Source organism: Panthera tigris, chromosome C1 (assembly GCF_018350195.1).
Source record: "Panthera tigris isolate Pti1 chromosome C1, P.tigris_Pti1_mat1.1, whole genome shotgun sequence".
Taxonomy (NCBI): domain Eukaryota; kingdom Metazoa; phylum Chordata; class Mammalia; order Carnivora; family Felidae; genus Panthera; species Panthera tigris.
Window position 1 is genome coordinate 18,325,065 of NC_056667.1, and position 14,453 is coordinate 18,339,517.

Below are 14,453 nucleotides of genomic sequence, written 5' to 3' on the forward strand. Positions count from 1 at the left end.
CTGAGCCACCCAGGCACCCTGGGTATATATAATTTTAAAAATTTTATTTTGTAAGATATTTTAGTGAAAACTTTAAACACAGGTAATCCCAAATAAAATACCAGAGAATGATTCATTCTTTCATATGTTTATTGACTGCTAATATTTTATGTTAAAATTCTGTAGCACTTTTATGAATGCACTTTTTCATTGTTTCATTGTTATCATTATTATTCCACTGTTCTTAGTCATTTACAGGTCCAAAATTTAGCTATTAAGCAGTACTGTGATGTATATCTTTATAGCCAATTTCCTGTGCATAACCGTATCATGTAAGTCTGTTGTTAAAGTCGCTCACATACCTTATTTATTCTCTGAATTCTTTATTTTTATTTTGTTTATCTAAAGTGTAATCTCTTAAAAAAGAACTTCATGGAGAATTCATATTTTTTACAAAGGGAGAAGTTGGATTTTTGACCCTACTTCCGAACTCTTACTGGAATTTCTAGGTCTGGGAACTTGTTGATGAAGAGAAATACCTCTCATCCACTAAAATCAGGTAGCTGCCATACACAGATGGGGGAGGAAGTTTTCTTTTACTCTCAGGACTCTTTCTTTCTTTTTAATTTTTTTTTTTTAACGTTTATTTATTTTTGAGACAGAGAGAGACAGAGCATGAACGGGGGAGGGTCAGAGAGAGAGGGAGACACAGAATCTGAAACAGGCTCCAGGCTCTGAGCAGTCAGCACAGAGCCCGACGCGGGGCTCGAACCCACAAGCTGTGAGATCATGACCTGAGCCGAAGTCGGACGCTCAACCGACTGAGCCACCCAGGCGCCCCAGGACTCTTTCTGAATGTAGTTGATACTACAGCGTGTGTATTTTAAAGCCCTTAGTGAAAGTGGGCTGCTAGATTTTGACTAGCATAAGAATTTCACCCCTCCCTTCCCTGCTCCCCCCAACCCCAACATATTTGTCTTCAGCTGCTAGAGGAAGACTCTGGAAGTTAGTGAATGTATCTTTGTTGTTTTTTGTCTGTTTGTTTTAAGTAGGCTTCACGCCCAGCATGGAGCCCAGCGAGGGGCTTGAAGCCACAACCCTGAGATCAAGACCTGAGTTGAGATTAAAGAGTCGGACACCCAACTGACTGAGCCACCCAGGCGCCCCAGTGAATTTGTCTTTGTTTACAATATGTTAAAAGAATGAGTCTTACAATGAAAAAGGTGGAGATACCTTTTTTGTATGTGACCAAAGTGCGAATGACTAATTGTAAAGGGCACGTGTTTCTTTTTATAGTAATATAATCATGACAATATTAAAAAGCACAAGTTAGTTTTCTATATTCCAGACATTCACTTATTGAAATGTCAAACGTGCAAATTCTACATAGTTTTATCTGAAAATGCCTTGATTTTATTTCCATTCTTTAAAGATATTTTTGGTGGATATAAGATTTTGGGGTGATTTTTGTTATTTTTATTTAAGCATTTAAAAAATGTTCCATATTTTCTGGCCTCTGTTATTTCTGATGAAAATTCCACTGTCATTCCAATCATTGTTTGTATGCAGTGTGTTTTTTTTCCCCCAACTATTTTATTTTTTTTATTTTTTTATTTTTTTGCTTTTTAGCATTTTGTCATTAACCTCGCTGTCTCTTTATATTAATCTTGATGTTCATGAAATTTCTTGCATCTGTAGATTTGTCATTATTTGGGAAAAGTTTGGCCATTTTTTCTTGAAAATTTTTATGCCTCATTCTTTTTCTTTCTCTCCTTCTGAGACTCTAATTAAAAATGTAGGCCTTTTGATATTTTCCCATGGGTCTTTGAGACTGTTGATATTTTCACCTTAAAAAAAATTCTTCTGATTAATTTCTTGGATCTGTCTTCCCATTCATAAACCTTTCTCTTTCTTTTCTCTGTTCTACTGTTAAGCCCATGTAGTGGTTTAAAAATTTTTCAGATAGTATATTTTGTAGTTCTTGAATTTCCATTTTCTTTTCAGTCTTTACTAAAATTTTTTATCTTCCTTTATGATGAACATATATATTTTGTTAAGTTCTTGAGCATAGTGATAATAACCGCTTGAAAATCCTTGCCTGCAAATTATACCACTTGGGTCAACAAAGGGTGTGTCCGTGATTATGTGATTATTTTTTTCTCTTGAGAATGGGTTGTGTTTTCCTGTTTTCTTCCTGGGAATAATTTTGGATTGCATTCTGGATATTGTGAATGACAAGTTGTAGAAGCTTTGGATTTGGTTATGTTCCTTTGAAGAGTATGGATTTTGCTTCTTCTTCTTCTTTTTTTTAAAGCAGGAATGGAACTGAACTCAAAGTACAAAACTCTTTCCCCCATGATGGATGGCAGCTTAAATTTCAGTTCAGTTCTGTTAGCTGCTCTGCTTGGATTCTGTACTGTGCCTGTGTGTGCTGGGCATTAGCTAGAGATTTAGGCAGAGTTTTATGCAGATTTTAGGGCTCTGGTTCTCCCGCTATCTTTTTTATGGTGTTCTGCCTTATTTTCCAGTGGTGCTTTGAATGCTGTTCTTCAAGCCAGCAGAGCCTTTTGGAGTTTTAGCTGCCCTGCATGGCACAAGAATAAAAGATAAAAATTGGGGAAAATTGTGCAGCGTATTTCCTTTCTTCCAAGTGTCAGCTCCCCTCTGATGTCTGCTGCTTTTGTTTACTCTCCAGTGCCCACAAGTGGTTGCTTTTTTTTTTATTTAAAAAAAAATTTTTTTTTTTTAACATTTACTTATTTTTTGAGAGACAGAGAGAGACAGAGCACAAGTGGGGGAGGGGCAGAGAGAGAAGGAGACACAGAATCCGAAGCAGCTCCAGGCTCCAAGCTGGTCAGCACAGAGCCTGACGTGGGTCTCAGACCCACGAACCGTGAGCTCATGACCTGAACCGAGGTCGGCTGCTTAACCGACTGAGCCACCCAGGCGCCCCAACAAGTGGTTGCTTTTGTGTGGAAGTTATCATTGTTATCGGGGTAGAGGGTTGATTTGTGGGAACTATTTGACCATACCAGAAGCCTCAAACTGTTTTTTTTCTTTTTCTTCCCCCCCCCCTTTTTTTTTTTTAAAGGTTTATTTATTTATTTTGAGAGAGAGAGGGAGAGAGAGAGAGAATCCCAAGCAGGGTCCATGCTGTCAGCGCAGAGCCCAATGTGAGATCAAGACCCACAGACTGTGAGATCAAGACCTGAGCCAAAATCAAGAGTTGGACACTTAGCCAACTGAGCCACCCATACACCCCTTCTTTTTATTTTTTAAAAGATTTTAAAGTAAACTCTATACCCAATGTGGGGCTTGAACTCATAGCCCCAAGATCAAGAGTCACATGCTCTACTGACTGAGCCAGCCAGGCACCCCTCAGAAATTTTTTTTATGTTTATTTATTTTTGAGAAAGAGAAGTGGGGGGGGGTGAGAGATGGGGGAGGACAGAGGATCTGAAGCAGGCTCTGTGCTGAGAGCAGAGAGCCCAATGTTGGGATCGAACTCACGAACTGTGAGATCATGACTTGAGCCGAGGTTGGATACTTAACCAACTGAGCCACCCAGGCGCCCCTCAGATTGTTTTTTTCAAGGTAAGTTTATAATTTTAGGGTAGTTTTAGATTTATAGGAAAATCGCAAAGATGGTACAGAGAGTTTTCAAATTGATTTGTTTTTTTAAAAGTTTATTTATTTTGAGTGAATGAGAGAGAGAGAGAGAGAGAGAGAACGAATCCCAAGCAGGCTCTGCACAGGCAGCACAGAGCCCAGTTTGGGGCTCGAACTCATGAACTGTGAGACCGTGACCTGAGCCAAAGTTGGATGCTTAACCGACTGAGCCACTCAGGTGTCCCTTAAAATGCTGAATTTAACTGCCACTTAATGCCAGCATTCTGATGAATTCCATAATGCTGCCATGTCCTGGGGAACTGTTGAGGTATGGAAGACTGTTTTTGCCTTTTTGCTAAGTGTCCTCAACTGTTACGGTTTTTGAACCTAGATCTCCTTTTTATGTGTGCACGCCTGTGTGTATTTATGTTGTGTGTTTTCTGTTTCTTCCTTTGCCCGCTCAGCTGTGTTCATGCAGTCCATTCCCTTTACTTTTCTGTTGTCGTCTGTTGTAGTTTGGTAAGTCAGGTAGACAAACTTGTTAAAATTTGTTTGGAATAAGAATAAATCATTTCTGAGAGCTTGAGTGTTGATTTGATGAGTTCAGGTACATGACCTTTAGTATGTGGTCTTGGTGACCTTGGTGTTGGTTATTCAGAGGCTTTTAGACGTCTGCTGACCAGTGTGAGAGCCACTAGCCATATGTGGCTTTTGAGTGCTTGAAATGTGTTTCGTTTGAATTGAGATGTACTATAAAATATATAACAGAATTCAAAGATTGAGTACAAAGAAAAGAATGTAGTATTTTTTGTGTCATTTATGTGTTGAAATAATGTTTTAGATACATAGAATTAAGTAAGATATTATTTAAAGTAGTTTCACGTGTTTCTTTTTTACTCTTTAAGTTTCTTTTTTACTCTTTAAAACATGGCTCCTAGAAAATTTGAAATGAAATTTGTCGATTACATTGTATTGATTGTAGGTCAGGGGATTTATCTTGGTAGTAATGTGCATGTGAGTGAGGTGGTGGTTGTACCCCCAAATCATGAGGTTAAGCAGGCAGGAGTCCAGCGTCTCTTTCTAACCTTGGTGTAAGAAATTATGAGAATGGTTAATTGCATGGACCTCAGCCATCAAACTCGGTTCTGCTACTCCTTAGTTGTAGGACCTAAGACGGGTTGCTTGAGCTTCTCAAAATCTGTTTCCTTATCTGAAATATGAGGAAAATAATACCTAACTTCATATGGTTATTGTGAGAATTACTATATATAAAGCGTTTTCATAATAGTGCATCTCACGTGAGATAGAAGCTGCTAAATGAAACAGTAGCTGTTAGCTTGTTCGTAGGCCACTTGTGACGTTTCATTTGCTGTGTTTGATTCCTGTGGGGAGTAGAATCCAGTTTGATCCAGATGGGAAAAGGGGTTCTACTTTTGGTCGTCTTTTTTTTTTTTTTTTTTTTTCTGACTTGGCATTTAGTATTTTTAATTACATGTGGCATATAATTTTCTCTGAAGAGATAATAGACTTTGTTCCTCCTATCTTAGGCTTTTGATGGGTGAATGTAAATGAAACATTGCAGCAGAACTTGTTTTTGTTATAGTTTTGTTGTGCTTCGATGTAAAGTCTGGTCACTGTATATCTGACACTTTGTTTTAGCAAACGATTCTAGCTGAGACATTTCAGATTTGATTTGAGTATAGATTAGAACTTTTGTTTTCGTTTTCAGCATATGTTTCCAATATGTAACAGAACAGATGTCCTCAATAGAATCTTTCTCAACTGTCATTAATTCCCGATTACTTTGCATTCAGCATTTTTTCAAGCAATATGAAGAATTCTAAAGAAGTTCTGTCATCTTTAAGCAGTTTAGTGTTTTGGCAGTGGTTAGGGACAGGAATAAAATGGGTAAACATTTTGAACATTTTCTTTTAGAATGTTCTTAAATCCAAAAAAAAAGGAGAAACCAAACAGTGCAGAGGTATATCAAGTCATAACCCTCCCCCCACCTCTCCTCAAGTGTGTCCTGAGGTCAACAGGGTCAGTTTTGGTTTGTAGCCTTTCACACTTGAGAAATATTTCCAAGCCATGGTGGTAGTTGTATGGTCATCTCTTGAGGGATTGCTCTGTCTTCCAGCAAAGTAAAGGCACACCCCCACCCCTATCTCGAGCCTTTCCTCTACCCAGTTCCTCAAACCAGAAATCTAGTTCTTTGATTTCTTTTTGAACTTCACTTCCCACATGCAAGTCATGCACAAGTCTTTAGGGTTGTATCCTCTTGGTTCAGTTTAATCCATGCATTTCTCTCCAGCTCCATTGCCTTGAATCCAGCCCACATTCTAATTTTTTTTTTTTTAACGTTTATTCATTTTTTTGATAGAGCGTGAGTGGGGGAGGGGCAGAGAGAGAGGGAGACACAGAATCTGAAGCAGGCTCCAGGCTCCGAACCGACGGCACAGAGCCCGACGAGGGGCTCAAACCCACGGACCATGAGATCACGACCTGAGCTGAAGTTGGACGCTTAACCGACTGAGCCACCCAGGCGCCCCTAATCCAGGCCAAATTCTGAATCTCCCAGTGTACGTTCTCCACCAGCTCCATGCCCCCAACCTGCTCTCCATATGGTAGCAAGTGTTACTTATTGTCTTAAAAAGGAAGTTGGATGTTGCCCTCATATGCCCCTACCCTTCAGTGGTATCCGGTTACCCTGCTCTCTGGCATTTCCCCCAAGCTCAGTGAAGTCTGGAAATTGTTCTCTACTCAGCACATACTTTGTTATTGAGCACTAACCAGATGCTGGGCAGTGTTTTAAGAGACTGTCATATTAACTCATTTAATCTCCTAACTATGAGGTAGTATTATTCCCCATTTGACATATAAGGAAACTGAGTCCCAGAGAGGTTAAGTAGTGTACCAATATCACACAGCAGGTTAAGCAGAAGGACCCATATAGCAAACCAGACACTCTGCTTCCAGAGACCTTGCTGATTAACCATCGTGTGCAGTGGTTTCTTTCTGCGCGAGAGGCACTGGGCCAACATTTGTTACATGGGAGAATAAATTGTTCCCTTTGTAAACGTAAAATTCAGACTCCTTAATTTGGTCTAGAAACTCATGATCTGGCCCCTGCCAATACCACTTTCTGTCGTACTCATGCTGGCGCTTTGCATGGCGGACTCCTTGTCTTTCTTTAGCTCTAAGAGAGCTCTTACGACCATCTAAAGTAGGTGCTCTTTACCCTTACTCTTACTATTTTGCTTTCCTCTTGGCACTTACTGCAGTATACAGTTTTTCACTTGGTATATTAACTGTTTATTCCACACAAATCTGCATTTCTCAGTTCTGCTCTTTTTTGGGGTTGGTTGCAGCCTCTGGCTACCGTCAAGTTGGCCACAGCAGCCAGAGGTTTCACATTCAAGGTTTCCTCTTCTGGTGTCTTTGTTTTAAGAGCAGGAAACTTCTCCCGAGACTCTTGTCCACCAGAACTGGGGCTAGTCACCAGGTCTGCCACTAATCACTGGCAAGAGGAATGGAGCTACCATGACTGGCTTAGGATTAGTCAGGATTTACTCCTAGTATTGGGGATTGGGTCATCCTCCCCTGTGTCACTTGGGGGAAGGACAGAATGGATACCTGATCACAAATGGGAATTCTTTCTTTCTTTTTTAATTTTTAATGTTTCTTTTATTTTTGAGAGAGAGAGAGGGTGAGCAGGGGAGGGGCAGAGAGAGTGAGACACAGAATTTGAAGCAGACTCCAGGCTCTGAATTGTGAGCACAGAGCCCAACGTGGGGCTTGAACTCAGAAACTTCGAGATCATGACCTGAGCTGAAGTCCAACACTTAACCAAATGAACGAACCACCCACGTGCCCCTCTTTTATTTTATTTGTATTTTATTTTATTTTTTAAATTAAAACTTTTTTAAAAAACGTTTATTCATTTTTGAGAGTCAGAGAGACAGAGCATGGCAGGGGGAGGGGCAGAGAGAGAGAGGGGGACACAGAATCCGAAGCAGGCTCCAGGCTCTGAGTTGTCAGCACAGAACCCAACGCAGGGCTCGAACTCACAAACTGCAAGATCATGACCTGAGCTGAAGTCAGACGCTTAACCACCTGAGCCACCCAGGTGCCCCACTCCCGTTTTATAAATGGGACTCCTATCAGCAATAAGTAGGAGAATGGATACTGGGCAGGCAATTCTCAGAGTTTGCTATAGTGGCTTCTGTAATTTGCTAGCTGTGTTCCAAGTTCACTTAGAGAACTAATTTAAATTTTTGAGAAGCATTAATCAAGAAGATTTGACTTTAATAAATATATTTTTTTCTATGCTAATAACCTGGAGCACATTTTTTGTAACTCAGAGGCTTTCATTGTTAGCAATCAACGGAAAGCTAATAAATAGTAAAGCATCTGTAGCAGATGAGGTCCTATGGTAAGATGAAAAAAATGTATGCCATCTCAGTTGAAGTTACAGGCTAGCTCAGGAGATAACTGTGCAGGGATATGAATAGGAAACTGGTAATACATAGTAACAGTTTAAGAGATCACAAGGCAACTCAGTATTCATTGTTAAGTAAGTGGCACAGGCTTGCTATGCCCTTGGAGTTTGTAAGAGATGGAGAATCTTGAGCCCTACCCCAGATCTCCTGGAGCCAAAGCTGCATTTTGACATGATCTTCTGATGATTTGTGTTGACATCAGAGTCTGAGAAGCCAGAGTAGAAGGTGAGAGGACAGGTAACTGGTTTGGACTAGAGTGATCCAGAAAGATTTCTTAAAGGTGAGGCTTGAGCTTCACCTGAAGGACAGGTGTGGCAGTGGGCATTTTTGTGGAAGATGATGTGATTTGAGTCACCAAAGTGTCTGATTCACGTGGCCTTATTGTACAGGATGAACGGGAGGGGATAACGGAATCGTGGTGTAGGGTCCTCAGGGACACGGGTTGGTAAATCATCTTGAAGAAGTGAGAACTGTGGCAAAGACCTCATTTTTAAAGACAATTGTACATGTTTACAGGCTTTTTTTTTTTTTTATCTTAAGTTAAACTATCAGCTACATTGGATAATTGAATCATAATGTGGTGATTGACTAAAGGAAATAGCCTTAGAAACTACTGGAAAACGAATTGTTTGCCTTTCAACAGGTTTAACTCTCCATCGTTGTGGGTAGAAGAAGCAGCTTAAAAAAGGAAGATTTATCATTAAACCCTGACGTGTAGCTAAAACAGTGGGCTGAATTGTGTATTTCAGTGATTTCCCCCAACTGCCTTCAAGTAACTTTGTTTTTTTTTTGTTTGTTTGTTTTTTAATTTTTTTTTCAACGTTTTTTATTTATTTTTGGGACAGAGAGAGACATAGCATGAACGGGGGAGGGGCAGAGAGAGAGGGAGACACAGAATCGGAAACAGGCTCCAGGCTCCGAGCCATCAGCCCAGAGCCCGACGCGGGGCTCGAACTCACGGACCGCGAGATCATGACCTGGCTGAAGTCGGACGCTTAACCGACTGCGCCACCCAGGCGCCCCATGTAACTTTGAATCTCGATGACTTTAGTCATAACTGTAAATTTTAGAAGGTTATTTTAGATGGTAAAGTATGATAAACTTTGTTCTTTTACCTGCTCCCTCCTTTTTTTGTATTTGAGAATAAAGTGAAAAGACATGTTTTTGTGCAGTTTTGAATGCTTTCTCAGTTCAGTGATTTAGACTAAAGCAAAAGAACATCAAGTCTCCTGTTAAAAGCTGAATCACCAACGCAGAGAAGCAGCCGTGGCAAAAGCCCATAAAACTGAAACTCCCAGAACCGTGATTTATTGGGGGATGTTTATGACACTTTTGAGAAAATGTTGAAGTGCTATTTCAGTTGTGATAAGGTTGGGGAATGTATTTTGAGTTTCACTGTATCCTGTTTTGATTTTCATTTTTTAGTGTGTTCTAACATTCTTAAATTATTCAGATTCAGCTTTGTAGACCATAGGTATTACAAATGTAGGGACAGTCTTTTCTTGTCCAGCACCGGATCTCCAGGATTTAGTGTCGGTCCTCGTACGGTTGATGAATGATTAAAAAGCAAAAAAATTTAATTTAAAAAGATTGATTTTTATCTACCCTTGGAGATAATATATAAATGGTACATCAAAAATGAGTTATAGTTAGAAACTATTAGGACAGAAGTGGAAACTAAATGAATAACTTAAAAACCACGAATTTGGAAATAATTTCAAACTTTCAAGTTGCAGGAATGAGAACAGTACAAAGACCATCCTTTACCTGGTTTACCTATTAATATGTTGCCCCATTTGCTTTATTATTTGCTCCTTTTCTTGAAGTTCCATACATTGTGCTCTCTAAGGGTAGGAATATATTCTTGTATCACAGCATTGTAGTTTCCAGCTTCTGTAACTCAGTCTCCACCCCCAAACCCCTACGCTGGGACTGCCCGTTACAAGAGAAAACTAAAGGCAAAGCCGCTAAGTGACTCGCCTAGTGTAAAGTTACATGGCTTCTAAGTGGAAAACCCAACCTGTTCTTCTTTTCTTTTAGTGTTTTTTATTTATTTTTGAGAGAGCGAGAGCGCACGCGCGTGTGCGAGCACATGAGTGGGGGAGGGGCAGAGAGAGAGGGAGACACAGAATCCAAAGGAGGCTCCAGGCTCTGAGCTGTCAGCACAGAGCCCAACGCGGGGCTCGAACTCATGGGCTGTGAGAACATGACCTGAGCCGAGGTCGGACGCTTAGCTGACTGAGCCACCCAGGCGCACCCCCCCCCCCCCCCCCCCACCGCCCCAATTCTGTTTTTCAATTCAGGTATTGGTCCTTGTCTCTAACATTATAGTCGAATCTTTTTTTTTTTTTTTCCTCCTGAGAAGTCAAATCATTTAGTAATGTAATATAGTAATTACAATTATAGTTCTTTTAAACCAGATCTAACCATCCCACAGCATAAAGGACTTGATCTATAGAGGACTCCTGACACCATTATTTCCTCGACATTGTTTGGCTGTAAGACAAACCCTTAGAAACATTGTTGTTACCTTGTTTTGCTTCTGCTTCTTAGTTTGTGTAAATAAGAATGTTTTTGGGGCACCTGGGTGGCTCAGTAGGTTAAGCATCTGACTCTTGGTTTTGCCTCAGGTCATGATCTCATGGTTTCATGAGTCTGAGCCCTGCATCAGCTCTGTGCTAAGGATTCTCTGTCTCCCTCTCTCTTTGTCCCTCTCTGTCTCTGTCTCTGTCTCTCTCAAAATAAATAAATAAACTTTTTTTTTTTTTTAAGAATATTCTTGAATGTGAGTGTTTAGGTTTCTAAAGGGCTTTAGGTTGGCTTCGTTTAAGTCTTGGTATGCCCTGGTTTGAGGCCAGATAGCGTAGTATTCCTTTAAAATATGGGAGGCGGCTGTTATGTACCCAAACTGCCTCTAACAAATAGTGACCAGGTTGCTGGCCTACAAAGAGCAGAGTCCAAAAGGCATCACGAGGAATTCAAATTCAAAGTCTAACTGTGGAGTAAACTTCCTTCCAGTCTTTATTTCTTGGCACATTTTTCTTCTGGGTCAGTGTTTACCAAAATGTGGTCTGCCCACCAAATGCATCAGAATTTGAATTGCTTGACGCACTTGTTAAAAATTGCAGATTCCTGGACCTCACCAGAGACCTACTGAATCTGAATGTCTGGAGGTGAGGCCTGGAAATCTGCATTTTAAACGCACTTCTTGTGGACTTTTCTGTAGCCTGAGATGTGAGAATGCTGCTCCTGTACATTCTGTCATATCTCTGTCATTCAGCTTCAGAACTTTTCCACGTTCATTCTGTAGCTTTTGTTTTACTTCATTTTCATATGTTTGGGGTGGAAGGCTTTTGTTTGCTTGCCTTTTTTTTTTTTAAACTTTCTTTATTAATTTTGAGAGCGTGAGTGGGGGATGCACAGAAAGGGAGAGAGAAAGACTCCTAAGCAGGCTCCGTGCTGCCAGCACAGAGCCCAGTGTGGGGATTGAACTCAGGAAACTGCGAGATCGTGATCTGAGCCGAAACCAAGAGTTGGATACTTAACCTACTGAGCCACCCTGGCACCCCGCCTTGCTTCTTTTTTTTTCTTTTTAAGACGAAAGACTCATGTGCATAGTACAAATATCAAAAAATGTGAGGGTGTAAAAGGTATGCAGTGAATAACTCCCTCCCAGTGTCTTGGCTTTAGAGCAGTTGTGCTGTTCTGAGCCCTTTGGTGTGTTATCTCATTCAGTTCCCCTCAACAATCCAATGGTAGGTCCTGTTATTGTTTCCATTTTATGCCCGAGGAAGACTGGCCCAGAGAGGTTGAGTCACTTTTTCAAAGTCACACAGGAAGTGGTGGCTTTGTGTGAGTCTGGCTCTTAATTAACCACCGTCCTCTGCTGAATTAGAGAATGCAAGGATCAACTAGGTTTAATACATGTAAAGAGCTTGTTCTGGGAGAGTAGAGAGTTCATTTTCAGTAGGGTAAATGTTTTATGTGAACTCAAACAGCCTAGCCTGGAGTTTCATCTAACCCTGGTAGTTGGGTATCCTCATGTAATTTCACACGAATCAGTTCTTCTCTAAATTGCACAGTGGACTTCAGGAGTTGGTGACACTGAACAAGAAAATGGTAGCAACTGAGGTCTTTCCCAGGCCCTGCCATTGGCTGCTTTATTTACATCGCCAGAGCTTGGGATGCAGGAATTGTTCCACTCCGTATCCTTTGGCTTTATTTGTAGACTTAGTTCTGTGATTCTTTTCCCTCTCTCATTTTCTGGAAGAATAAAGTGACTGGAGATTCTAATGACTAAGTGCTCCAACTTAAAAACCTGTTGTTAGGGCTTGAGTTCTGTGCATGAAGTGTCTTTAAAGTCAAGTAGCATTTACGAAACTCTCACCATGTGCCAAGAACTGTGTGTACCCTAACAGACTTGACCCCCTAATAACATGGCATAGGAAGTCCAGTTTCACAGATGTTAAGTAACTTACTAAAGATTACACATCTAATAAGTAGTGAAGTCAGGATTCAAAATCCAGATGTCTGATTCTTTCTTTTAATTTATTTTATTAAAAAAAATTTTTAATGTTTATTTTTGAAGAGAGAGACACAGAGTGTGAGTGGGAGAGGGGCAGAGAGAGAGGGAGACACAGAATGGGAAGCAGGCTCCAGCCTCCCAGCTGTCAGCACAAAGCCAGACGTGGGGCTCGAACCTGTGAACCACGAGATCGTGACCTGAGCCTCAGTCGGACGCTTAACCTACTGAGCCTCCCAGGCGCCCCAGATGTCTGATTCTGAACCCTGTTTCTGACATGCTCTGCAGACCCTGTAGACGAGTGAAGGCTTGTTAAACCTCAGGACTCTAAACCTTGGTTCTAGCATGTGTTTAGGAAAGTCTCTGAAGAAATGAGTAATAGAAACCAGGTGACTTTGCCCATTTATCATGTTGTTTTGAGACTTTTAAGTTAATCTAAATCAAAGCAAGCCATTTAGTGTATTCAGATAGCAAATTTAGGTAGAATCCACAGTAAAGGTAAATGAAGCCTTAAGGTTTTTAAGTTTACTCTTTTAGCAGCATATTGTTATATACATTCCTTAGAAAGTATGTCAAGGAAAATAATTTAATGGTCAGGAGCACAGGTTTACCTTAGGTTCCTAGTTTGTCTTTCTTACCCTAGTCACCCCCTGCGCCACCCCCCCCCCCCCAGTCCCTTAGTCACAAAGGAGGAATGGAGTTCAAACTTGCCTTCTTGGGTGTTTTAAAATGACTGTTCTAACAACTGATTAAACTAGGTTTTCTAAGTGAGCCATTCCTTAACCTGGAATTAGTAAAACATTAGAATGTTTATGGCATCTACCACTGACCCCTATTTAGCAATGTAGGAGTTAATATGGAAGTTTCTGATTAAATACTGGTATTAGGCAATTCAGGAATGACAGCAGAGGCCTGGAGGGAGAAGGGTGAGCAATAGTGAGTGTGGAAGAACTGCTCCTTTTGTAAGAACATTTAAAATGAATGTTTAGACCCAGCCTTTACCTGGAAATTGGTGGTCATTTCTGGGTCAGTGGGATTATTGAAGTTTTTGCCTTATTTGGGTTTTCTAATTTTTGAGAAAACATGGACATGTTTGTTTTTTAATAAGAGATCATAATATTAGAACTATGTATTCCAAGGTAACATTTATCTGGCATGTATATATTTATATTTGTAATTTGTGCCTGTGTATTTTTTTTTTTTAACGTTTATTTTTGAGAGAGCATGAGCGAGGGAGGGACAGAGGGGGCGGGGACGGGATCGGAAGCAGGCAGAGCCTGATGTAGGGTTTGAACTCATGAACTGTGAGATCATGACCTGAGCCAAAGTCTGACACTTAACTGAGCTGCCCAGGTGCCCTTTGTGCCTGTATATTTAAAACCGCTTTTTTGAGATGTGATTCATATAGCATATAGTGCATCCATCTAAAGTATACAATTCAGTGATTTTTAGTATATTCGCAGAGTTGTGCAGCCATCACCCCAGTCTAATTTTAGAATATTTTCATCACTCCAGAAAAACATCCCTTTTTATCCAACCTTTCCTTCCTTCCTGCTCCACAGGAGCCCTAGGTAGGTAACCACTAATCTACTTCCTGTCTCTCTACATTTGCCTGTTTTTTACATTTCATATACATGGAATTATACGCTACCTGGTTTTTGGTGACTGGCTCCTTTCAGTTAGCATAATTTTTCAAAGTTCATCCAATTTAGAGTGTATGTCAGTACCTTATTGCTTCTTCCTGTTGAATAATATTCCATTGTATGGATATACCACATTTTCTACATTTTTAATTTTGCTTTCTAATTTTAATACTTCTGAGAGACTTCTGCTTCTGGAAAGAT

General features: G+C 40.4%; 1 protein-coding gene and 1 long non-coding RNA gene across 6 annotated transcripts in view; both read left to right on the top strand.

Annotated features, from left to right (window-relative positions):
* The window catches only part of CLIC4 (chloride intracellular channel 4), a 64,767-nt gene that overhangs the window by 15,767 nt on the left and 34,547 nt on the right, over nucleotides 1-14,453 (top strand). Inside the window, exon 1 of one of the 4 annotated variants that reach the window (XM_042995063.1) lies at nucleotides 1,080-1,202. The exons of 1 other annotated variant lie outside the window; for it this stretch is intronic. In XM_042995063.1, coding sequence (XP_042850997.1) covers nucleotides 1,182-1,202 — 21 coding nt within the window. In that variant the 5' untranslated portion in view covers nucleotides 1,080-1,181. Of the gene's footprint in view, nucleotides 1-1,079; nucleotides 1,203-3,880; nucleotides 3,917-8,198; nucleotides 8,313-14,453 lie in introns of those variants that run through there. 2 more of the 4 variants (XM_042995064.1, XM_042995065.1) reach the window with 2 other exon arrangements.
* On the top strand, nucleotides 226-1,072 carry LOC122240998. Of its 2 annotated transcripts, none has more exons than XR_006220888.1 (3): nucleotides 226-311; nucleotides 438-538; nucleotides 1,032-1,072. It is a non-coding gene; the product is annotated as an uncharacterized LOC122240998 (long non-coding RNA). The 2 variants fall into 2 exon arrangements; XR_006220889.1 differs by having other exon boundaries at nucleotides 1,029-1,068.